Below are 25,483 nucleotides of genomic sequence, written 5' to 3'. Positions count from 1 at the left end.
ACTTTAAAGAAGTGTGACTTTATCAGAATCATGATTTTTGTTCATGTGTTACTGTGTTCTTTTCTCTTGCAGGGGCCAGATCATCAAACAATTTTGTTTAACCATGGGGCAGTGCAGAACATTGCTCATCTCCTAACCTCACCCTCTTACAAAGTAAGATGCAAAAAGTTATGTCAGATTTTATGTTCATTTTCATTCATAGAAAGAAGTCCTCCTATTTATGGCCTCTTCTGTGATCAGGAGTACATTTCCTCCCATCCATCAACCAGGGTGCTGTGTTCCATCAGTCAGGTGGTACAGGGCATATGTAACTACAGCATGTTCTTCTTTTAGGAAATAGTTGCCTTTGTCCATTTTTTTATGGCATGTATGAGTTGCGGATTTTTACTTGTGAAGTAGTATTTCAAGTTTCAGTTTACAGTGCTCAACCTGTTGCTTGAACCGATGCCTTCAAGGGCATAGGAGTAGTAGCTAGCAGCCCTGGGGCAGCCTTTGGATTTTGTATTTAGAGTCTTTCTTGAGGTACACTGACTCAAACCTACAGTATATGCCTACAGTATATATCAGACTCTACAGTGTACTCTGTTTTGTGTTTTGAGTTAAGATATCAAAAGTTTTCAGGCTTAATAATTTTCTTTGCTGCCTTTTATGTATAGATAAGCAATATTATAACCCATAATTAAACATGAAGTCAAACTTTAGCCATTCACAGTTGCATAGCTGTGAGACCATAGAAATAGTGGGACATTGTCTTGTGTCTTGTGAAAACTAAATAAATCAGAACAAGGAAGCACTAATTTTTACTCTCTGTCTGTCTGTGGTGACACTGGTCTATTGTTAGTGCCCTTTCTGGTAAGGCCCCACCTCAGATGTCCACCATGTGGCTGTTGGTGAAAGCTTACAGGGTAGGAATGCATATGGCACCAGCTTATAACTCACCAAAAGCCGGACAGAGAGCTGTGCACTGAAGCCGTTTCCTCTGCCTTATGCCACACAGAGTTGGTCGTTATACCTCCCGCAACTGCCATTGAGACTCACCACACTGTCTCTCCCAATTCATGTCCTATGTTGTTGTTGTTGTTGTTATTGTTTTTATTGGTACTTCCTGAGTCCAGTCGGTTTCTGCCCTGTGCAGATGGGTGTGGGGCCATGTACTGGAGCATAGACACCTATCCAGTGACCACATCCATAAAGAAAAGTGAGTTTCCCTTCAGTAGCCATCAGCTGCCAATAAGATGTAGCAGTGGGTAGAGAGGATCCAATACATGGTATGCTTTATGAAATTTTCAAAGAATAAAAGTATTACTTTTTAAAAATAGTTGCAGAGGTGCTTGGTGGTTCTCATGTTACTGCCCAGCCGCCTGCCCCATGTGGCATTCTGAATAGACTTTTCTGAAAGAAAAAAAGGAAGAAAAACAACTTTTCAGGCAGTTCTTTGTTGACCCTTTGTTCTTGCAACTCTCCAGCTTCATTAATTCCCCATTTTTAAATTTTCCATCCTTTTTCTGCCCTAGATTTATTGGCCATAACGAATTTTAAAACTTGAGAGTTTGTGAGGAGGAACATGTCATTAACGTCTTGTAGGCTGTACCTGAGAGCATGAGCCAGCAGTGCAAGCCTTCCCAGGCGAGGGCAGGCTCTGCAGTCACTTGTCCTGTGGAGCCTGCCCACCTCCTCAGGTGGCTCAGTGGTGAGGATGCAAGCTCATCTGGTGGATACACTGGTGGGGACCCCACAGATATGAACACAGAATATAGCTTAATCCTTCTCTAACCTTTATGGCAACATTACTTCTTGATTTAAGCCCCAACTCTGTCTCATACACATGTATAAGAACAGCAAAAAACAAAGCAAATAAAACAGGAAATCCAGAACCCTTTACTTAAGGCCTCTGTACAGGAAAGAAAGGAGCCGTTTGAAAGGCACTTGGTAATTTTTACTAAGTTCCATCTTCTACCTTATAAAGCTTACATTTTATATAGTGTTTTTTAGATTTGATTAGTTATTTTTCTATTGGTTTTAAGTGCAGCTTTCTCACTTTTTTCTTTGACTTCAAGGATTACTTGGCTTCTGCTGTTGTCTCCGCATATGCAGGAATTTTGTTATTACTGTGGTCATTTTGTTTAGTTTTTGTTCACAGTCCTAATGAATGACTCAGGCTTTTGTGCGGTCTAGGCAAGTGGCCTGTTTGAGCTGTGCCTCTTGCCTGTTCATAATAAGTAGTATTAAATAATTATTCAGAAAAGGACTTCAGGTTCTGAAGCATTAAAATCATATTTCAAATTCTTAAATAAATAATTAAAATCTGTATTTGTTGTTGTTTTTACAGGTTCGAATGCAAGCACTGAAATGCTTCTCTGTTTTAGCCTTTGAGAATCCCCAAGTATCGATGACCCTGGTAAACGGTAGGCTGGAACTTTCCGTGACACCTATGGGCTTTAATTTATGAATGTCACAGATTTACGGGATTTTCTTACTCCTTGTGTTTTGTTTTGTTTCTAGTTTTGGTTGATGGGGAGTTGTTACCACAGATATTTGTGAAGATGTTACAGAGGGATAAGCCTATTGAGATGCAGCTCACGTCAGCAAAATGGTAAACGTCAGCACCGCCTTGTAGGGGAGTCCGCTAACACTGAGTATGAGTGTGGCAGTGGGATGCTTGCATCCGTCGCATCCTAATGGGGATGAAATTTGAAATTCACTGGGCTGGCTTATGTTGTTCCCTACTGAGCATGTTCTTTTATACTTGGTATAAGGAACAAGGCTGTCATAAAACTGTTTATAAAAAGCTATTAAATCTACCATGTGCTCTCCTTGTCTTTAGGGTAAAATAACAGAAATCTAAATGGCGATGCCTTCTAAATACTCAGCTAGGAAGACAAGATAAAGAACCTAGAGTGTTGGTTGGATTATCAATACATTATGGGCTGTGAGAGTTCTACGTTAAGTGTTTAACTCCAATAGAAAAATTAGAATTTTGTAGTATAGGTTTCCTTGCTTATTCTTTTGACTCAGATTCAAACTGAATATTTACCACTAGTTATTTTGTTTGTGTCTCCCTCATCCCACCCCCGATGGTAAGGCCTCTTACTTATCATTGTCATTATCATCATCATCTGCCTGCACACCAGAAATGGGCATCAGATCTCATTATAGATAGTTGTGGGAATTGAACTCAGGACCTCTGGAAGAGCAGCCAGCACTCTTAACCTCTGAGCCATCTCTCCAGCCTCCTTGCTTTTTTCTTTTTTAATTTTTCTTTGGTTATATTTATTTTCATCAAAGCTAGATATTATTATAGAGTAAATTGTTTCTCAGTAGAATTGAATCACTGACCGACCTGCAGAGCTACTGTTGAGACTTCCAAATCCTAATTTCTTCTCAAGAATTATTTATTTTATGTATATAACTACACTGTAGCTGTCTTCAAACACACCAGAAGAGGGCATCAGACCCCATTGCAAATGGTTGTGAGCCACCATGTAGTTGCTGGGAATTGAACTCAGGACCTCTGGAAGAGCAGTCAGTGCTCTTAACCACTGAGCCATCTCTCAGCCCCCCACATCCTAATTTCTGATGGAAAGCTGCATTGTCGTTGTGATCTTTCTACTGCTGGTGGACTGGGACCATTCCTGCGTAAGACTCTTCACCCTTTTAATGTACCTTAGCATCTCTTTCCTTTTTGTTAGGGAAAATTTTAAGCATAAGAAGTATAGGAGGAAAAAAAGAAGTGAAAGGAAAGAGAGACAGAGAAATAGGGGGAGGGAGATAAAGAGATGAAGAGAAAAACAAAACCCCACTTTATGCCCAGCACCTGGCTTCAAAATGTATCCACTTATTTTGGATTTTCTTTTTTATTGCTAGCCTAGTACTTATATATGTGTTAGGGTTTTTTTTTTGTTTGTTTGTTTGTTTGTTTGTTTTAATTTCTGAGCTAACTGAATTTCATATGAAGAATGTCAGATTCTTGTCATAGTGCTCAGGTTTTCCTTTTTCATAAACTCTTAGAAACAAATAGTGTTTCTTTAATGCTTTAAACCTCAGGAATAATTCATGTCATTTTATTCCAGTTTAACTTACATGTGCAGAGCTGGAGCAATTCGCACAGATGACAGCTGTATTGTATTAAAAGTAAGCCAATTAATTCTAATAAAAATGTTGGGTATGAATGTTGCTATTCTTGCCTCTTTTCCACATTTGCATTGTGGTGTGATACTTCCTAAAATGACATTAAACCCCTGCTTTTCTGTGGTATGCGTGTAATCTGAAATTAGACTTAGATGTCTGTGACTATCACAATAAAATAATTCTATTGTTATTATAATCTTCTTTTTATTAGAGAGTATAAAATTGTACAAATGTGTAAAACTCAGATGAAGTAGAACTGTTTGCCAATTACAAGGTAAAGCTTGTATCTCACCCTCATAGCCTGACTTCAGCATGCATAAGAGAGTAAGTAAATAGAGAAAATAGTGATCATCTGTGTTACAAGGCAAATGCATTCCACCCTTAGGCAGGCCTGAGAGCCGGAGCCCAGCTTTAGCTTCTGACTGGTTGGGATACCTTACGCTTCAGTTCCTGGTTATGAAAATGGAGACAATAATTTTCACTCAGCCTATCTCACAGAAGTATTGTGAGGCTAGCCATGTATTAACATATTTCAGTGTCTTAATTGCTTTAAAGAACAAAACAGATGTATTACCATTATTGAAAAGATGAGCTTAAGGATCATTAAGAACATTAAGTTCAAGTTGGGCAGTGGCAGCATGCGTCTTTAATCCCAGTACTCAGGAGGCAAAGGCAGAGGTAGATGGCTCTCTCTGAGTTCAAGGCTAGCCTGATCTACACAGTGAGTTCCAGGACAGCCAGACAAACAAAAGTCTGTCTAAACAAAACAAAGCACCAAGAAATCGTACATAAGCAGATAAATTAGTGGCTAGGTTGCAGTAGTCTTTGGTGAAAGATATAAGAGCTCCTGAGTAAACACCTATATATAGACTACTAAGGGCTTTCATGTAAAGGACTGGCTGATTTCTCTAACCCTTACTGTGTTCTTTCTCATCCTTACCGTGGGTTTAGTAGTACTGCTGTCAGTTGCCTCAGTTGGGAGCATTAAGCTTACCATGAATTTATAGTATTGATAAATATTAATAATTAGGAATGTTAGGAATAAAGTAGGAGCTTCTCCTCAGAAGCCTGCAGTTGAGATGTAAAGCCTGAACTAGCCTAATCAGACATCGGTGGTACTCAACATGTTGACCTCTGTGGTAAGAAGTAGAACAGAGTGATGCAGCTATCTTTGAGGCAGATGTGCTGCAGTAAGTAACCCCAGTAACTCTCATTGGTTTACCACATTTGGAGGGAGAAACAAGCAGGGATCCAGAAAATAGTGACGCACAGTTGACTGTAGTAGTCAAGACAGCTTCCTGTAACTAGTAACACTTTAATGTCTACTTTTACATAGCCCTTAAATTAGATTCATCAGCCTTAGAACTAATAAATACACAGGGCAGTTCTGAGGGCCTACTGTAGAGAAGTCACAAGGCCAGTGTCCCGGTGTTTGAAGAGTGCAGAAGGACAGGTGAACTAGAGACACCACAGTCATCCCAGCATGGTCCTGGGGAAAGTTAACCCCTGTGGTTGATACAGGCTGCTGACATTTCAGAGCTGGTGGAATTTGAGAGAGGCAAGAATTTTTTAAAACTATATTTTGCTTTTGCACCTGTAGATATTAATTTCTAAAACAAAAAATAAGAGGGATTCCAACCATATTACTAAAGAAAGGATATCATTGCTGATTAAACAGCCAGTTCTCACATAAGTTGAACACATAGGTGGGGCAGAGCTGGTGACATGTGTCAGGAGTTCTCAAATGCCTTTTATAAGGTTCTCCAATAGTGTTTCAAAGCAAGTGGAATTTCTGTTAACATAATTAAGAGGTTAGTGTGCTAGAATAAACAGTCTGCTCTGAATTTTGCTTGGTTTTTGCATTTAAACTTCTTTTTCTTCTAAAAACCAGTTGAGGAAATATATCATACAAACATGACTTCCAGCCGATACCACTCTATTGATTTAGTTACCAAATGCTCTTTATCAAGCTTTTACCTTTACCAAAAAGCAAATAATTAATCTCCCTGCTTTCAGACTTTGCCTTGTTTGGTTCGAATGTGCAGTAAGGAGAGGTTACTAGAGGAGAGAGTTGAAGGAGCTGAGACCCTCGCCTATCTGATTGAGCCAGATGTTGAGCTGCAGAGAATCGCTAGCATAACCGACCACCTCATTGCCATGCTGGCTGACTATTTCAAGTATCCCAGCTCAGTGAGCGCCATCACTGACATTAAAAGGGTATGTGCCTCTGGAGTTTTCCATTTCTTATTGCACACAGCTTTGAAACAATTGACAATTCCATCTGAGAGCCCATTTAAATAAAGGAGTCTTTTACCTTTAATAACATGGATAGATTGTGAGGCTTAAAAATCTAGTTTGTTTAGTGTTTATCATTAGGATTTTTTTCACTAAGCACAAAATCAAGAAGAGAATTACATTGTTGGCTTTCCTAACTAAGCTAAATCTCCAGAATAGTGGGGTTTCCTACATTGAGTATTGACTTTATGTCAGTACCTAACTCAGTTCAAAGTTACAGAATCATCTCTGGTGTGTGCGCGCACACACACACACACACACACACACACACACACCTGCCCCTTCTCTTTCTCGGTCAAGGGTGGTATCTTTCTTACTTTTGCCTGGTTGGTCTTTGGGACCACTGAGGACCAAGCCATGTTTACTTTTTCTGAAAATGAAGTTCCTTGGATTTGGGATTCCTTTTGACTTTTTGCTTGCAGCCTGTTTGCCATTTCCATTTCTCTAAGAGAATTTATTAACATAACTTTATTTAAAGAGGTCATGGCAAATAGGGTGATGACTTTTATTTGTGCTCAAGACCAGCGAGTATGGCAATGGTCCCAAGAACAACGGCTGTCTTCACTTTTCATGTGCTCTGACTCCCAAAGCCATTCACCCAGCGGGCAGTAGCCTATTTGCCACTTAATGTTGAAAGTAAATTATACGTATGTTTTTTCTCTGTTTTTAGGGAGGCCTAAAATAACTGTCCGTGGGCCTTGAATTAGTTACATGTACTGCCCTCTACTTTAAAGTTATGGGTCAGAAGCCAGATGTGACGGCACATGTCTGTAATTCTGACACTTGAGAGGCTGAGGCAGGAGGACAGTGAATTTGATGTCAAATTGTGCTACACAAGAAAAGACCCTATCTCAAAAAAAAAAAAAAAAAAAAAAAAAAAAGGTTGGCAAGAATAAAACGAAAGTTCTGTGTCCACTTGCCCTTGGGTAGCATTCCTCCCTAGTAGCAGTATGGGCATGCTGCCCTATCTGTTTCCCTGGGGTGTTTGCTCACACTGATAAAATATCTCACCAATACAAAATACACAGTGAGTCCTGATGGTCTCCTGAGCTTCCCTCCCCAGCAAGGCACGGAGGACCATGAGCATGCCTGAGGAGGCTGATCTAAAAGCTCTGAATGTCAGCACCTGTAGCGGACTTCACTTGTGTGTGGGGGATTATTCCTGATGGTTAGAATCTTGTTTTCATTTCATTTCTTTCATCATAAAACTGGAATAATTTTTAAGGACTTCCAAATGACAAGCATGAGTGAACATTTGATTTGAAAACTTGGAGTATCCAAAGATGGTTTAGCTACAAAAGTGTAGGTATTAGACCTACAGAGTGAAATTCTCAAGTTATTAAGTAGATGGTTGTCATGATATCAGTCCAAATTTGTGTTCTGTGGTGTAAGTTATGGCTAGAATGTGGTGAGGACCTGAGGGCTTTCGTGCCCTGGGACTCAGCCCTTCAGTAGCCATCAGTACCAGCATCTGTGGAGCTCCTCTACCGAGTGTACTCAGAACCACCTCCCGTGCACACTGCATACTTTGTACCTGTGGAGCATTTTGTTATCCCAAATTCATAGTCAGTGGCAGAAAACTTACAGTGCTTAGTGACAGCACTGTCACTGCTTGGGTTGTAGCTGATTCAGCTAGGGCTTTAGGAGGTTTCAGAACAGGGCTTCAAAGTGTTCGGAACAATAGCTGCAAACTAAGGTAAGAGGTCACCTTCCCAAAATAGGCCTTTAGGAAAAGGTGAACACAGTGGTATGACTTTAAGTTTAAAATACTATCAATTCCTCTTGTATAGTTACAATTCATAGTTAAATATCCTGAGAAAATGTTTTTATTTTAATTTTATAGTAATGTGTTAGGAAAACAGGTTTGTACAATTGCTAACATAGCCATTTATGTGTATTTAAAGATAGCAGTAATTGTTTCATGGCAACAATTTATTTCAATAATTTTCTTTAAAAATCCTGGACATATATCTAATAGATAGAGGTAGTGACTCTGGTGAGTTGATTGCTGAGGGTTTTCACAAAATGTCTTTCTAAAAGTTTTTTTAAATGCCAAAATTAGGAAAACATTGGTCTGATAGCATTCAGTGTGTCCAGCTTGCAGTTGGAGACTGTCTAGCTGTGCCTTCTCTCTGTGCTCCTCTTTCAAGAAGCAAATATCAGTGCCACTGACAACTACCGTCTGAAACACTGGACTCTAAGAGTCATATCCATGCAGAGGTGATGATCGTCACTTTCAGACAGAAGTAGACTTCATTTCAGGTCACACTGACATAGACACAGCAAGATCTCAAATGTGAACAGAGAGCAAAAGTAACTAGGAAATTCATTTAGTGACAGAACCAGTGTTAATAGTTTCTGCTTGCCCTGAAACTCAGTAATTTTTATGTTTTATTTTTATTATTTTATTATGTTGTATTTTATTAAAATAGAACTTATAGACTAATTTGGAATCTCTCTTTCCCCCACTTCCTGTAGCTTGATCATGACTTAAAACATGCCCATGAGCTCCGCCAGGCTGCGTTCAAGCTCTATGCCTCTCTTGGAGCAAATGATGAAGACATCCGGAAGAAGGTGAGTCTGGGAGAGGGGCGTCCCCCAGTCCTGACAGCCAGCAGGCAGGGAGTGACGTCAACCTGAAAGTCGTGGTGAAGAGCACTAACAGTGACTGTTTGAATAAAATAAAGCAGAGTGACAAAAGGCATAATTGAAGAATGAATGGGACCTGGATTTGGGGGGCTGTTTGTTTTTAGAACATAGAGTGGCATGGCCATGCTGGAATGATACATAACTGGCCTGCTGATTTTGTCATTAATATGAATCATTATGTTGCACACTTTTGCATGTGTTCTGATAAAAATCATTTCTAGCACTGTGAAGCTTTAGACACCTTGAAAGATCTAACACTAGAATTGTAAATGTTATTTATTGATTTACCTTCTAATGCCATTGAGAAATTCAAATCTCTATTGTATATTGTTCTTTAATAATGTGGCTTAGTTTTATGTTTTGATTTAAATTTTTTATTTTATTTTTTTGCTACTGTGCAAGTTTAATGTGAATAAAATCTTTGTGGAATGATGATTTTATGTTTAGTGAGTGGTCATCTGAACTTTCCAGCTCTTCTGAAATGTCTCACTGGTACCTCACCCCATGTTAGTGTGACACTGAACTCATGTTCTTTATGGAGGTAGTTGTAGGCAAGAAGTGCAGTGTAGTGTTAAATTCTAACCTGGCTCCCCCAACAAACTAAACGGCTAGAATTTACTACTCAAAAACTTACAGTCTGATGGAGTCCACAGAGGATTGCAGACATTAACCAGCCGATCCACATGTCCTGTCATGAGTTGCTGTAGTAACATGTTTTTCTATTGAACATGATGATTGACTGACTCTCTCCATCTGTATTGGTATTTTAAGGAGAATTGTGAGAGAAATTACCATGACTCAGAGAAGAATTTTAGGCTTGTTAGAGAAATGAAGGAACCAACCTCAAGTATGTTGGATGAGGCACATTGAGAAGGATTCATTCTTGAAGAAACCAAAGGAACAGCAGTAAGATTAGAGAGTGAGGAGCTTTGATTTTAAAACCAGTTTAAAATGCACAGCCAACAACAAGCTGAGTTTTCCATGTATCTCAGCTGGTGAGAGGTTTCTGACCTCTTAGAGTGTTTTTAGTACATGACTTATAAATGTCATTTTGACACCTGTGATTTACACTTGTGAACTGTTACTTCAAAGCAAACATTAGAGATGTGGAATTACCTGTGTCTAACCATGGTTTATGGATATTGACACTGAAATATTTTGTTCACTTTAGACATGTGGTGTATCACAAGAGACAACGTTTTGATGGTAACTCATGTAGACAAAATCGATGTAGACAAAATCGATGATGACATGGAGTGTGTAATTTATGATTGAGTTATTAGGAAACAGGAGGAGTATCTTCTATATCCTTACAGCTCCCAAAGACCATGCCGTAGCCTAACAGGAGTTAGAGAGATGGACTCTCCATCATGGGAGTAGGATGCTCGTTTGTACTTCTTTGTATTTTTTTTTTGTCAATAAATGATTGTTTTGGAATTAATGACTTAATACATGATACCGTGTTCTAGAAGTACTTGCAACATAACAGTCTAATCAATAGTCTACTAAAACCTGTATTTACAATGTGTACAAATGTCTGGTAAGGCTGTTGATCATTTCTGTAGAAAGATAACAAATAAAGAATAAGTTATAATTGTTTAAAAACTATAGTTTTTATGTGTGTGATAAAGAAAAGTTACTGTGCTATTCTTCTGTGATGGGATTATGTAGTATTTTTAGGAAGTTCTTAATTCTAGGAAATTGCTGAGTAATTTACAGTTCATAGAATTCACTGAAGAAATTGTAAAGTGGGAATTATAAAAAAAAAATTATGACAATCTGCTTAAAGACTGGTCTTAGAAGTGGAAAAAAACCCCTTATTTTCAGTGTATAAAAGTGATAACTCTTCCTTACATACACTTCTTTCTATTCCTTTCTCTTCATTGAAATGATTATTTGGAGAGATGGAATTGACTTTTCCCATGAAATATTTCTTTCTCTTTTATACTTATGCCTTGTATAATTTGATTGTATTTTTGTGTAGATCCTTAATGTACACTGTAATTATTTTTTAATATGGCATTTATACTTGTCAATATAGAGTTTCAGTGTACTGATGTATGTATGAATAATCTTGATAAGAAATTTGCCAGGCCCCTCAAAACAAATTTTTATTTTATTTTTATTTTGACTTTTTGCATGTTTTAACTATAAAGATGAAATGTTCAATTGGTCTGGTTTTCCTATTGGAATCAGGAACCTAATTCAGAAAATAATATTCATCACAGTGCCTACTGTGGCCAGCTAAGGAAAGGCAAAAGAATAAGTACAAGAAAACCAGAGCAAAAACCAGGCACAGTGAGAAGTAAACAGAGCTGTAAGGAAAACTGCAGCCATCTCTCTTCTAGAATTCTCCCTCCCCACCCCCAGCCCCCCTGCTTTGAAAGATGGCCAAAGGTCTCTTGTGTTATTTCTTGAGTCAGACAGAATTCAGTGTTAAGACTAAGCATGATCTCCATGTCAGAGATTTGCCATCCCTTTTTTGGAATCATGTCACTGTATTTTCATTAAATACAACAATAAAAACCAGGTTCTCCTGCAACTTAGAAGAACTCAGTAAATATCTGTTGAACAAGAGCTGGGTGTGGACTTGCACACCTGTCATTCCAACACGTGGGAGATTGGAAGCTGAAGAATCAGGATTTCAAGGTCATTCTCGGGCACATAGCAATCTTGAGGCCACTCTGGGTTATATGAGACCTTGTGCCAACCCTTCCCCCACCCCACAAAAAACTGTTGAGTAAGTATAGAAACAAAAATGCAGAAATAATAATCAGGGTGATGTGTCATTTCATATGACTGGATCGTCCTTTCTCCTGTGCACAGCAAAGTTGGACAGCGTTTTTATTCCTAGTTTTTCATCGTTTATCACTCTAGCATACTTGCTAATTTCTTAACCGCTTGTAGTTTCTGGATAAAAGGATAAAGCGAGGCTCTCATTGTGAGAGTGAAGGTATTACCATTGACTGGGTCAGGAAGAGAGAAAAGCCCAAGACAGTATGGGCTCATGAGCTTGCTACTACAGCTTAGAATTCAGCTTACCTGTGATAACTCGGTAACCACTGATTCTGACTGGGTTATGTTAGAGAGAATAAGGACATGGCAGGAAGTGAGAGCTCAGAAGAGTGTTTTAGCTGTAACTAAATTGACAGTAACACCAAGGAGGTGTTAGCTCTGGTCTCTGTGAGGGGCAAGTCCCATCTTTAATGATGCCACATGGTAGTGCTGGCTAGAAAGCTGAAGCTCAGCTCATGGGGCAGGACAAGATGTAGAGCAGTGAGCATGTCATACGCAAGCATTGTCAGTGAACGGTTAAGCCATACAGAGCCAGCAATAGCAAGCAGTGCTGTAGTTTTGAAGCCAGCTCTATTCTAACGAAGACATGAAGACCGCCACTTCAGTTCATACCTGTTGATCATCAGGGACGTTAGAAACTGAACACCTGTTACTCTATTGCAATCTCTTCAAGGAGCTGATGGAATGTTTCAGAAATTTAGGAAGTATCCATTGGAGGAAAATGACACTGGTTCAGAATAAATTAACTGCAAGGAAATTACTTCAGTAAAGATGTTGTCTTTGCTTTGGGTCAAACTAAGTTAATATTCAAAAGGTAAATGAAGCACTGCTTGTAGTCACTGTCCCTTCTGGGGCTCTGACTCGGAGAGCCTTTCAGAGTGTTCCCTCTGATGTCTGAGCACTGCCTTTTAGCTGGTGGTACTGTGATGGACTAGAATGTAAGCTCCGTGAGGGCAGGAGTTCTTTCTTTGTTGCTCACTACTGCATTCCTAGCATCTACACCTCTGCACAGTTGATGATAAACATTTGAAGAGTGAATGCCAGTGAACAGAATAATCAAAGAAATAGATGAATGAGCTGTGTTGTAGAATTACATTATTCTATACTGGTTATCAAGTAATATGTCGACCTGACGTGATTAGGCGCTATCCCAACTTCTCCAGCAATTCTCTATGTATGAGAAGAGAACGTTAAATGGAAGAAATAGATGTCTGCGCCTTACAGGCAAGGGTTTGCACGAGATACAACATAGAGAAAACACAAATAGTTTTCATCTTTCAAGAGGCAGGTAATCCTAATTTCTAAGTGTGTACTAACCTGGATCATAGGTCAAAGAGAACATACTTTATGTCAAAGTAATCTTGACTGTTGTGCTCTAGTTAGAAGTGCAGCAGAAGTAGTATCGGGCCGTAGTGTAGAACTAGCATGCCAAGGCCCTGCCCCCAGCCTCATCACTGCAAAGCGGACATTAGAGTCTCTTCTTTCCCAGTGTGTGATTTACAAAAATTGATAGAATTTGCAATTCTGAATATGGAATACATTTTCTAAGCTAAACATATATAGTTTGTAGAAATTAATCTGACTGAAGAATCCACCTTGAAGTATTTTCCTACTTAATGGATGTCAGTTGTTTTTATTTTTTAAAGGTCAGTACTGTCTTCATTTACACACTGATTAATTGAACTCCTGTTGTAGTTGCTCAGGAGAGAGACGGGCATGGAGACCAAGATCATTTAAACCTCAGCCTTCGTTATCAAGCCTACTAAGTCAGAGAACTGAGAAAGAGCCAGGCAGCACTTGACAGGGGCACAAGGAATTACTTGGAAAATATTAGAGTGTACCTGTTGTTCTGAATGAAGTTGAAATCTAATTGCTTTGGGGTTGTCACTTTTACTCCTTTCTAAATGCTTTTTACTTCACATTTCAAGAACTGGAAAGAGTTTTCGGTTATGCCTTCTGGGGAGATTAGGTTGGGATTCTTTTTCTTTTTTTAAAGTGACAGAGTCGCGCTGTGTCCAGGCTAGCTGACACTCCTGGTCTAAGCCTCAGCCTTGTGAGTGGTTCGGACTGTAGGTGACACCATTGGACTAGCTTCTTTTTATCTTTAAATTGAACTTTAGAAAAAATATGAGCAGAATAAATCATGGCAGAAGAAAATGAGAACAAAAGAGGAAACAGTGAAAACCGAGACTCTCCTTCCAGTGCCTTTTCCTAGCAAGGAAGAGTCAGCATAATGTGTTTATATTTAGCATGACACTGGCCACAGGATAAGCACTCCGTGAATGGCATCGGTTGTTTGCTTACTTTAAATTACCTTATCAGAGAAAAATAAACACCATATGTGTCTTTTGTGTGTTTGAAGAAAAGATAAGCAGCATATTGAAATGTAAATATGGATTTATAATGAAGAATGTAAACTGCCCAAATTGTCAATAAGACCATTTCCGAAGAATTATTATATTTTAGAAACATACTCTTTCTATAATGAATCTCTCATTTCACATTTGTTTTATAATAATTTGATATACATTTTAAAATCCTAACTTTTAAAACATTATTTATGGTTAGCTAAGTATTGCCAGCCACGATTGACACTATCACTATTGCTCTAATTATCTCTATTCCTAGAAAACGAATCCCCAACGCATTCACATTCTCTCTCTGGTTCTAGTGCTATAAGATTTTATAGGAGGTTGGCATTTGAAGACAGTTTTCATAGTTTGTTACCCATTCTCCATGAAACATTCTATCCTTTGTTTATAACTTGATTTTGTTGTTATTTGGTGTTTTGGTTAAGAGTGTATATGCCTGTGAGTTTCTGTTTTCATAGTTTTACAAGGTGTGACAGTTCGAAATGGTTATTTCAAAAGCACCACAGCAGGTTCTGTATTTGCCTCTTCCATCGGGCAGCTGTAAAGAATTACTCCTGAGCCTTCCTTACCTGTGTATTGAAGCAAACACCTGAACATTTCAAGGGTTTCCATGGCACCACAGATACAGCATCTTGTAGGACTTGGCTTTGCTATAAATACAGCAAACTCAAAGTTGATAATTCCTTAATTGGTGACTAAATTGTAAGTTACCTTCTTAAAGCTGACCTTCCAAAGAATTCTAAATGAGCCCTGTGACATTTATTTAAGATGGTAAGTATTTCTAAGGAGAAAAACAGGTGTGACCCTTGACCTTCAGCACACTGAATGTGTGTCATACTGCTGTATACACAATAGACATACTTACAGAAGAAAGCAAAAGATTTACCTCAGAATGTCATTAAATGGAGACATGGAGTTAAGTATTTTTATACAGTTTTTGATATGTAGTTATAAGTTCTTTATAACTTAGTTAAAAGACAGGTGTTATATAAACCAAAAAAGGGGGGGGCTAAAATATGGTTTTTGATTACATTTGTGAAGCAAACAAGTGACTTAGTTGGATTTTTTTCATGAGTATTTTGTCTGGCTATGAAGTACTTGGAGTAAGTAAGGACTTTAGATGGGGTTTGTGGACAGTCAGGGCTGCCGGTCCACCCTTCTCCACTGTTAAATGCTCGCACTGCGGTCAGCAGTGCATACCTGTCACCTGTGCAGTGGTGCACACCTGTCACCTGTGCAGTGGTGCACACCTGTCACCTGTGCAGTGGTGCACACCTGTCACCTGTGCAGTGTTTGCTCGCCAGAGGAATGACCTCTACATTTTTAAATGAGGGGAAATGCTTTTTGACAGAAATATTTTTCCTCTGATAGGACATGAGAAGAGTGAATTCATTTCTAACCTATGCCTACATGGCTCTTTCCTGATACAGTTCTGCTCATTTGTCCTGAGCTCCCAGGGCATGCTGCACAGTGAAGCAGAAGCACGACCCTCTGTCCTGTCTGGCCTTTGTACAAAGAAGCTATAGTTCTGTGCTGACACAGCACAGTATTACAAAACAACAACAGCAACAACAACAAACACCCACCATAAACCAGTGGTTCTCAGCCTGTCAGGGTTCAACCCTTTGGGGATTGTACAATTGTTTCACAGGGACCCCCTGTGACCATCAGAAAACAGATATTTACATTATCATTTATAATAGCAAAAATACAGTTATGAAGTAGCAAGGAAAATAATTTTATGGTTGCGGTCACCACACATGAGGATCTGTATTAAGGGTTTGCAGCATTGGCAAGGTTGGAGCCACTGCCATAAACAGATTGGTGGAAAACTATAACTTATGCTTTTAGTCTGTAAAAGGCAATGGGGCCTTATAAAACCAGGAGAGGGAGAGGCTAGTTGTTTGCCTTCGTGCACAAAGGCATTAACAGTATGATGTCACTACGTATTCCTTACAAGTTAATTCCTGTATTTGAGTAGTGATGGCATATGAAGGACCTTGGGCAAATGATATAACTTTGGCTTTTGTTTATGATATAAACCGCTGGATTCTGTAGATTGGGGAGAACATTACTTGAGTAAAATCCCAGAGAAAAGCAAACAATCATTATGTTAGAGGGCCAAAATCATAGAGCTCAGACACATCTAGATACGGTATATTTTGGAACTGAATTCCATGTAACTAGAGCAACCACTGGTTGAGAACTCACTATGTGCTGGACGCTGTGGTAAACTTCAGTATGTTATTTCTCTTAAACTTCACACCAACCTGTGAGATAACTGGAAGGAGTCCGTTTGATCAAGGTGACAGCTAATCAGTACATCTTATGTCTGAATTCTGTCCCAGTCTCTCTAAAGCCAATGCCCTCCTCCTAACCAGTACATGGCTTAGGTTCAATTGCATACCTCTAGTATAGCCAAAGGATGATGTAAACTGGTAAGAAGAGTGTGTTGTTAGTCTAAATCAGGGAACTTGCTATAGAATTACATAGTATGTGCTAGCTGATGGCAGAGCAGCAAGTTGAGAACATATGTAAGTTTTCTCTGGTTCTGGTACGAGGTAGATTATGAGATACATTTATTCATTTGTGTGTTTATCGTTGACGAAAGATCACCCATGTGGCTAGTAGTGAAGAAAAGATTTGTTGATAAGTTTAAAACAGATGAGAATAAATTGCTGTATAGTCATCCTAGAGTTTTGTAAGTGTCTGGAAAGTCTTGTTGACACTGAAAACCAGGTTTGCCATGATTAATTAATTAATACATGTAGAATAAGAATGACTGTAGCAGGACATGGCGATGCAAGCCAGTCAGTGCTTGGGAGGCGCGGGCAGGAGGATTGCATATTGAAGGCCACATAGCAGAGCCCACAGTATGATTGTAATTGGGATGACCTATGATGAAGGAGTTTGCAAAGGCCCTTTATGAAGAACTTTTGTTGAAACACTTTGCCCTTCACACATGGAAATAGTTGTTTCAGACATTTGGCCCTATAAAGCAGGAAATCTTCATATCTGGTTCTACTGCACCCATTTTAAATGTTTTTCTAAAGGTAACATCTAAATGTGATTGCATTATATTCAGATACTATCTCAATCCTTGGCATTTTTCTTTTAAATAAATTATTTATTTTTATTCTTTTGAGGTTCTGGGATCAAACCCAGCACGTACATGCTAGGCAAGCCAGTCCACCACTGAACACATCCCCAACTAGAAGTGCTATTTCAGCATTTTATTTTGTGGACAGATTTCTTATGGAATAGGTTTAAACTTGAGGTGACTTGTGAGATCCTTCCATCTTTGGATAGGCACTGCTTTGTCAAGCTGGAAGGTTCATTCAAATGTAAGCTACATAGGGCAGTGCCTGAATTGTTACAGGTGTTAGGCTTGTATTTGCTCAGTAAATTGTGTATTTGGACCTTCATAAAGACTGTGAGGTGTATAGCTGTGCATATACAGAATAAGCTTTTCATCTTGTACAGTTCCTGGGACAGTGCACAGATCACACCCCTGGAGCAGTAAACAGGAGGAGGCAGAAGAACATTTATTGCTATTTGAATGGTGCTATATAATAGTTCTGTTTATTTGTTAAACTAAAGTATAATTTGGTGGCTGCTTACCATCTATGCTGATAGAAGCTAATGATTGAACTTAAAAATTGAATTTCTGTGGTGATACTTTTTAGAGATGTATTGATTTTTTTTTCATACATGACATTTCTGACATCATAGTGTTTATATATTTTTGTCATTGTTTGGGCATAAGAAAAAAGTTTAGCCAAGAGAGAGAGACCTCACATTTCTTCAAAGTATAGAGCCGTGTGTGTGTGTGTGTGTGTGTGTGTGTGTGTGTGTGTGTGTGTGTGTGTTGTATGTGTGCAGGTGCATAAGTTCATGCTTGCTTGTGTGGAAGCCAGAGGTCAATGTCTGTATCCTCCTCCCTTGCTGACTACTCCTCTCTTTCCTGCACCATTACAAAAGTCAGCCTTTACGTTCACAGTGCTCATCTCAGTGAGGGTTAGAGCTCAAGTCAGTGTGCATTGCTATCTCTAATAACACTGAAACAGTGCAGTCCACGCCCACTAGGTCCCTTCTCTGTGACAGGTCCTCCCTGTTACCCTTCAGCCACTCACTGCTTGTCTGCTTTCTTTTTCCTGCTTAATTAGACTTCCTAGATGCGGTCATTTGTCTCCATAGATTCAAGATGCTACGCCCTCTGATTTTCAGTTTGGCTCTAACTCTGTACTGCTAGTGGCCAGTTTTGTTGTCTTTAGAACACTTCCCAGAACTTCTGAGAACCTTTCTCACAAACTTGTTTGGAATTAAGTTGTACTTGCCTGGTTGCAGCGTACATTACCATAAATGACAGATTGATGTTAAGACAATGACCACTTTGCCATCTACCCATTTGGCCCCAAACCCACCCACATTAAATTGCTTGCAAAAGTTCACTAATACCACCAGGAATCCATGAAGTTTGCTTTATGTACAGTTTGCTTGACTTGTTTAAAACAGTTCAAAGTTCAAACTGAAGATTGTTTTGTTTTGTCTTGCCTTTTTGTTTTTTGTTCTTGCCGAGGAAGAGTTGAGTCTGAGTATTTTGCTTTGCTTTGTTTCTTTAGTGATTTATTCCTGATCCTTCTAGCTCTTTATAAGCTCTCAGGAAATGGCTTATATTCTGGCCCTAACTGGATTATGAGTCTACTGGAGTTTATAAATGAGGACTACAAGTTTCTCTTGTATCTACAGGTCATCTCTAGGTTGTTGACAATGGTGTCTATGCAATGAACCATCTTGGTGTTATTTGGTTCTGTACTTTTACTGTCTCTCTTTTAATGTCCACAGGTCTTTGTCCTGGTGACAGGGATCTCCCATCCTGTCCTCCTAGATCCAATTCCATTCCTGGAAGAATTGCAACAATGCAAATGCAGCAGTATGCAGACACTGACTGTAGGCACCAATGCAGCACTTGGTCCATTGACCTAAACCATCATCCTTGTCGGATGCTGGCATTTAATTCTGTAGTTAGATTTACAGTCCCAGTACCTAGAAGAAAAAAATGACTACTTCCACCAGAAAGACAGCCTGAAACCAGTACCTCTGCTGTGGATGTGGTATCTGTAGCAGAGGCTTTTATAGACTCTCCAACGAGACCTATGGGTCAGGGCAGTTTCCAGTTCTACTTGACATCACTGTTACATCCTCAAAGGACCCAGAATTCTACATGCTATGACTTGGTCCCTTTCAAAGCTTGGGAGCATGGTATTGGGTTCTTTAAGGGATACAATAGAGAACATGGCTTATTGCTTTTGCCTGTCCAACCCCAGATCTATAAAACAATGCGGCACTCCATGAGACTGTCATGAGTCAAGTCACCGCTAACTCCTTCACTGTTGACCTGGAAAGTGGTGCCTGGATTTCTAACCCTTTCCCTAAAACCTTGGAATCACATTTTTATCCTCATTTTGATCATGGTTCTCACCGAAATGTCCCCTTTACCCCTGCATACATGACTTCAGGTTAGATCATGTTGTTCACATGACCTTTCTGGATGCTCTTTTGGTCTGGAATTATATGTTCATATTCTGATTTTGTATCATTTTTACCCTCTTATGGACTGGTAATCCTGATGAAGAAAATGAATCAAATTCTCAACTTTGAGCTTCCTAGAACGCTGCCAAGGATCTGCTTTATAACATCTTCATGTACAAGTCTACACCTATAGATGTCCTAGAAAGGTCAGTTTGTGCCTAGAGAGAAGGTATCTAAGATATAGCCTTACTGTAAAAAACTTAGGAATGAAGTGTGAGGCTACATTCCACTGTTACACTGGTGGGTACTATCAGCTCTTCATCATTCTCCCTGAGCTTAGACATTGTCTAGGAAAGTCATTGGTGGTCATTCCCCAATTCATAGCAAAACCCTCATTCTTCAGAATGGCTATGGTTCCTACCTGCCTTTTATTCATGTTTCTCTCATTCTGTCCCCCTTAACCCCATAATCCTGTCATTCTTTTAGATGCTTTTGCATCTGTAGATACAAGTGTCATAGCACCACAGTTAATGGTAGTTGTTCAGCACCAAGTTTGATGAAAGGAAGGAATCTCTCCATCACTACTGTTTTCTTGCGTTGTAAACCATGTTCACTACTAGACACCCATATTTGCTGAATAAATGAGGCCAGGAATGCAGGTGGAAACTGGATTAATAATTACCTTCCCTGGTTTGGTGTGTATATCTCTCGGTCTAAGTCAGCCCCTGTTTTTTCTCCTGCTTACCTTGCTTTCTATATTGCTTCTGAACAGCATGATGGTCTTGTCCAGAGAGGCCAGTTGCTGTTTCCCATTGATAACTTGGAATGGTTTCATTTTGCTGAAGTCTCCGAGAGGCAAAATGGATTGCCTACGATTCTATAGCAGACCACTGCATGATACTGTATTACACCCTCTCCCACAGGTTTGACTATCCACTATTTTATTTTGGTCAACGCCTTATTTCCTCTCCCTGGGGGCTGTTTGATTGCTGGCCGTAATAGCATTGGGAAGGAGGTCATAGCCTTGATGTGGAGCCATAGGAAGCTTTCAGAATTCTCTAGCCCATCACTTCTGTAGAATTAGAACTTTCATAGGCTAAGCGGTTTCAAACATTTCTTTATTTTTACATATGTCTGTTTGTGAGGAATATTTACACAACTGTTGTATGTGTACGTAGGTGCTGTGGTGCATGTGTGGAGGTTAGAGGATAACTTTTGGAAGTCAGTTCTTCCCAATGTGGGTTCTAGGAATCAGACTCAGGTTGTCAAGCTTGGTGGCAAGCCCCTTCCCAGCTCAGGTACTGATGACCTGGTACTATATTGAGATCGTCTTTATTAGGTGTTACATGACTGTTATACTAGCCCGTCACTTCGCAGGGTTACTTCTTTGACTAAGTGTGGCCAGTAAACATGGTCCATTAGTCTCTTTCAGGTCTTGCCCATGCTAGCTTCCTAAGCACCTGAAGTGAGAGCCACTAGTGTTTTGTTAGAAAGTAATTCTGTGTCTCATTCTCCTACACACACATAGCCTCTGATGAATTCATTGTAAACATACAAGAAAGAAATGGGGAAGTGGTCTGGGAGTCATGGTAGAAGGGATTTAAGCTTCCTGTACCCAATTTGATGTATTCGGCATAACAAGGTTAAAGAAAAAAGGGACAGAATGGAGAGGCTTGAGTAAGAAGTGGACGTGGAGCCTTGCATAGGCTTGTTCCTACCTCTTGGCCTGGATCACTGGGCTCCTGTGTTTGAGTTAGAGACCAGCTAGAGTAACACAGACAGCCCCTAACTCAAAAAACAAAGAAATGTGGGCTACGTCAAGTAATGTCCCATGGGAAAAAGCAAAGCCTCTGAAATGTAGAATTTCAGGTGAGTACAGGGCTGGGGGTGCCAGTGGTGAAAGTCTGCTGAGAAGCCAGCAGGCATCCATATTGCCAAAAGTATAGTCGAGTTAGAGTAGCTAGCCTGAGAAGGAAGGCACAAGGGAGGCTAGATGTTCTAATGGAGCAGAACATGGATGTTCCTAAAGGTAAGGATGTGATTAAGGTTGGTCTGGCACAGGAACATACATATTCTTGTACATTTACATATTCTTGGGCTATTTGGACATTGTTTTAAACAGTATGAAATGGCCCTTCCTAACCTATAGCTAAAGTGTGTGGTTCTTCTCTCTCTCTCTCTCTCTCTCTCTCTCTCTCTCTCTCTCTCCCCCTCTCTCCCCCTCTCTCCCTCTCTCCCCCTCTCTCTCCTTTCCTCCCTCCCTGTGTATGTATGTTAGGTGTACTTGCATGTTACATGTATGTGTGCAAGTATTACACGTGTGTTTATGTGCATGTGTGTTACATATGTGTATTATGTGTGTGCTTGTATGTTATGTGTGTTTGTGTGCATGTGTATTATGTGTATGTGTATATTACATGTATGTGTGTTATGTGTATGTGTGTGAGAGCACAGCCTGCAGAAGCTGGTTCTCCCCATCATGTATGTCTAGGTGCTTGATTTCAAGTTCTTAGACACAGCGGCAAATACTGTTAGCCCCTGAGCCTTCTCACTGGCCCAAGGCTGTTTATGTGTATGAGTGGTTTACCTATGTATCTGGTGGCACCACCTGTGTGTAGTGCCTGTTGAGGCCAGAAAAGGGCATTGACTTCTCTAGACTGGAGTTAAAGATGGTTGTGAGCTGCTGGCTAGGTGCTGGGAATCAAACCTGGGTCCTGTGGAAGAAGAGTGCACTGATCCATCTCCGCCCCATGTTCTCTGCTCTGATCTGATGGTAGATCTCTTTACTGGTCACTGGTAATTTGAAATGACTTACGAACATCCTGGGATTTCTCCCCACCTGTTCTGAAGCCCAGTTTTGGAATCTTCTCATTTCTCTCTAGTTTGGTAGTCTTAGGCTTCAGCTTCGACTACACTGCACTCACCTTTAAAAAAAAAAAAAATTCAGGTTCCTGTCTATACAAGAATCTGATCCAATCGGTGTGTCCTAGACATAAGAACTACCAACAGTTTCCTCAGAGTATTGGTCCGTGCATTCCAGGCGAGAGCAATGGCTCCCCCTGATGACAGAGCGTTTATGTTTAGAACTCTTGACCAGAGCAGGATTATAAGTGTTGCTAAGCGCATGGACTCTGCAGACAGAAAACTCTTGTGTTAATTCAGAAACCTCAGTTTCCTAGCGTGTCAGTGAAAGCCTTCGTAATAACGCTCACAGAAGAGATAATGGAAGAGTCAGAAAGCCAGAGAACACAAAATGCTTAGCACGACAACTGGCACATACGTGAACTCAACAGATAGCCACTGATGGTATTAATGTGTGTGATTGCACTAACACTTTAGTAGGAAAAGTCTGGTTTTCCCTAGGCAAGTTTAGCTTCCTCTGCACACTGCTCATTCATCAGTGTATGACCCGATGAAGATGAACTCCAGGGAGTCTTACTTTGAACATAAGAAGCAAAGCTTAATGATTGTTTTGATTTTGTGAACCAGGGCCTGGTGCTGTGGTGAAGGACAGCAAGGGTTACTTATAAATATTTAGCTTAGTTTAAATTTGCTCGATAAAGTGGAGGTACAGGGTGGCCGTGTCAGGACCTGCAGATTTCATTCACGTGATGAGGGCAGTGTGGACTATGATCCGTTATCATTCTTACAGGAAACGCCTCGTATTTTACCCACATCCCTGCAGCCCAGATGACTCATGCACACCTCTGTAGTACTTAGGCCTTTTAAATCTTGTTTTAAATACCTTAAAAATAAAGAAACATGATTATGCCTGTCATTCATCCTGGCTCATCCTTAGTGGGTGCTTGCCCCATCTTTCTGGCGAGCTGCCTGCCCCACTGCAAAGTGATTGTCGAGAGGTAAAATCTTTTGCTAAAGCCATGAAACTCTGAATGGACATTAACATACTTGCATTTACAAGCAGTGAAGTTTGTCACCTTCATGTTGTTATTTATGCAGCATTAACCTTTTTCTCCAGATCATTGAGACTGAAACTATGATGGACCGAATTGTGACTGGCTTGTCTGAGTCTAGTGTCAAGGTGCGGTTAGCTGCTGTCAGGTATGAGTTTTACGTGGTCTGAATAAACAACTCCCTTGCTCTGTGTTTAGCCTGTTTCCTTTCCGGTCCTTCACTAAGCACAGGATGCAGATGTTCCTGGAACGTATGCTCAGGTGAATCCATGCAGTGTGTAATGTTACCTAACAGAACCTAGCCTCCAACGCCCGAGAGGTGTCTTGCTGTAGCTGACTTAGTGTTGATAGCCATGCTTGAAGTGTAGTTCGTGCTAGTGAAAAGCCAAGCAATTGATTTGAAATGTGAGCTTTGGCTTCTCGGGAAGCTAATTTTGATCATTCTTTATAGATGTTTGCACAGTTTATCCAGATCTGTACAACAGCTTCGAACCAGTTTCCAGGATCATGCGGTGTGGAAACCTTTAATGAAGGTGAGAAAGTCGCAGCAGTCGCACAGAGCCTGTGAGAGCTGAGCGCCCAGGTCTAGGGATACAGCTGACAGAACACTTTGATGCTTCTCTTGAGTCACACGGTCTGAGCAGCTGCAGACTTCCAGAGTATGGCTCTCAGAGCATCAGCGTTTCCTGTGTGAGAGGGAAGCCCCAGCCCGGGCGTCTGTATTAGCTTCAGCTCCTGGTACTTGTTTGGCCTTCTGTATGCTTATTATTACTCTTTAAACTTAAACCTAGAGGGTTTCCTTGTAGCCTTTGGGTTATAAACAGGGAAAGAATTGACTGTTTATAGATATAAACTGAAATTTGTGCCATTAACTCTGCTTTGGGGTCTCCCATGCCAGGAGGAAGGAATTCAAGGCAAATAAATCTGAATTGATTATAAAGAGTGCTTCCAATTAGTTGTTGCTAATAATATTAACTCCTATTCAGAACCATATCAACCTGGTCTTTAACCTTCGTTTCCTTTTCTTTCTTTCTTTCTTTTTCAATCTCTTAAGTATCTGTATACTTTTCATTTGCTCAGTAGATTTTTAAAATTCTTTTTCATTTTTGTTGTTGTTGTTTGAATACTCAGTAAGCAAAGCTTCCAGGCGCATTGGCCTTGCAAAATCTTTTACTATGGCGATCTTAGCCTTGCTTAAACTTTAGGTTAGAATAGGGACGTCTGTCAGTGTGACAGAAATAAGAGAAATATCAATAGGACAGATGTGAATTCGACTTCAAAGATAAAAGCAGAAGGATTTCTTTCTGTGAGCAGAAAGGCGATGTAGGAAATAGCAAGGGTGCCTTCATGACTACCGTAGAAGGATGGAGTGAGTGAGACAGACCAGTGGACAGATAGCCAGGTGGAAGCTGGGTAATGCGTGTCTGAAATCTTGGTTCCTGGAAGGCAGAGGCAGGAGGATCATGAGTCGAAAGCCAACTTGGTCTGTGCAGTGAGAACTTGTTTTTGTGGGTTGTTTTTGTTGTCTTTAAAGGTAGAGTTGGCTCGGTGAAGCAGGCCTTGGAAGTGAGCACGCTGATTGGGTCCTATGCCAAAACGTATCTCGCGGCTGAGCGTGGGATTTATTCTTTGAGGTCTTGAAATAAGATGGTAGTCGTTGTTTAAGAAACAGTGTGAATCCTAGAGCTACTTCCCTGGCAGGCAGCAGCACTGGGTATGTGATTGGTGTTTAGGTTTCTAGAAGGGTGTCGAGTTCCAGCCTTGGAAGGCTCATCAGGATAAAATGTTTGTTCAGTT

At 40.1% G+C, this 25,483-nt stretch overlaps 1 protein-coding gene across 6 annotated transcripts in view; it reads left to right on the top strand.

Annotated features, from left to right (window-relative positions):
- The window catches only part of Armc8 (armadillo repeat containing 8), a 90,523-nt gene that overhangs the window by 39,424 nt on the left and 25,616 nt on the right, over nt 1–25,483 (top strand). For 3 of the 6 annotated variants that reach the window (XM_006511511.4, XM_006511512.4, NM_028768.3), the window contains 8 exons: nt 73–153; nt 2,330–2,405; nt 2,503–2,593; nt 4,071–4,131; nt 6,145–6,345; nt 8,902–8,997; nt 23,752–23,834; nt 24,138–24,219. In XM_006511511.4, coding sequence (XP_006511574.1) covers nt 73–153; nt 2,330–2,405; nt 2,503–2,593; nt 4,071–4,131; nt 6,145–6,345; nt 8,902–8,997; nt 23,752–23,834; nt 24,138–24,219 — 771 coding nt within the window. Of the gene's footprint in view, nt 1–72; nt 154–2,329; nt 2,406–2,502; nt 2,594–4,070; nt 4,132–6,144; nt 6,346–8,901; nt 11,240–23,751; nt 23,835–24,137; nt 24,220–25,483 lie in introns of those variants that run through there. The other 3 variants (XM_006511515.4, XM_006511513.4, NM_001166138.1) reach the window with 2 other exon arrangements.

Source organism: Mus musculus, chromosome 9 (assembly GCF_000001635.26).
Source record: "Mus musculus strain C57BL/6J chromosome 9, GRCm38.p6 C57BL/6J".
NCBI classification, from domain to species: domain Eukaryota; kingdom Metazoa; phylum Chordata; class Mammalia; order Rodentia; family Muridae; genus Mus; species Mus musculus.
This window is presented reverse-complemented; position numbering and strand designations above follow the sequence as displayed.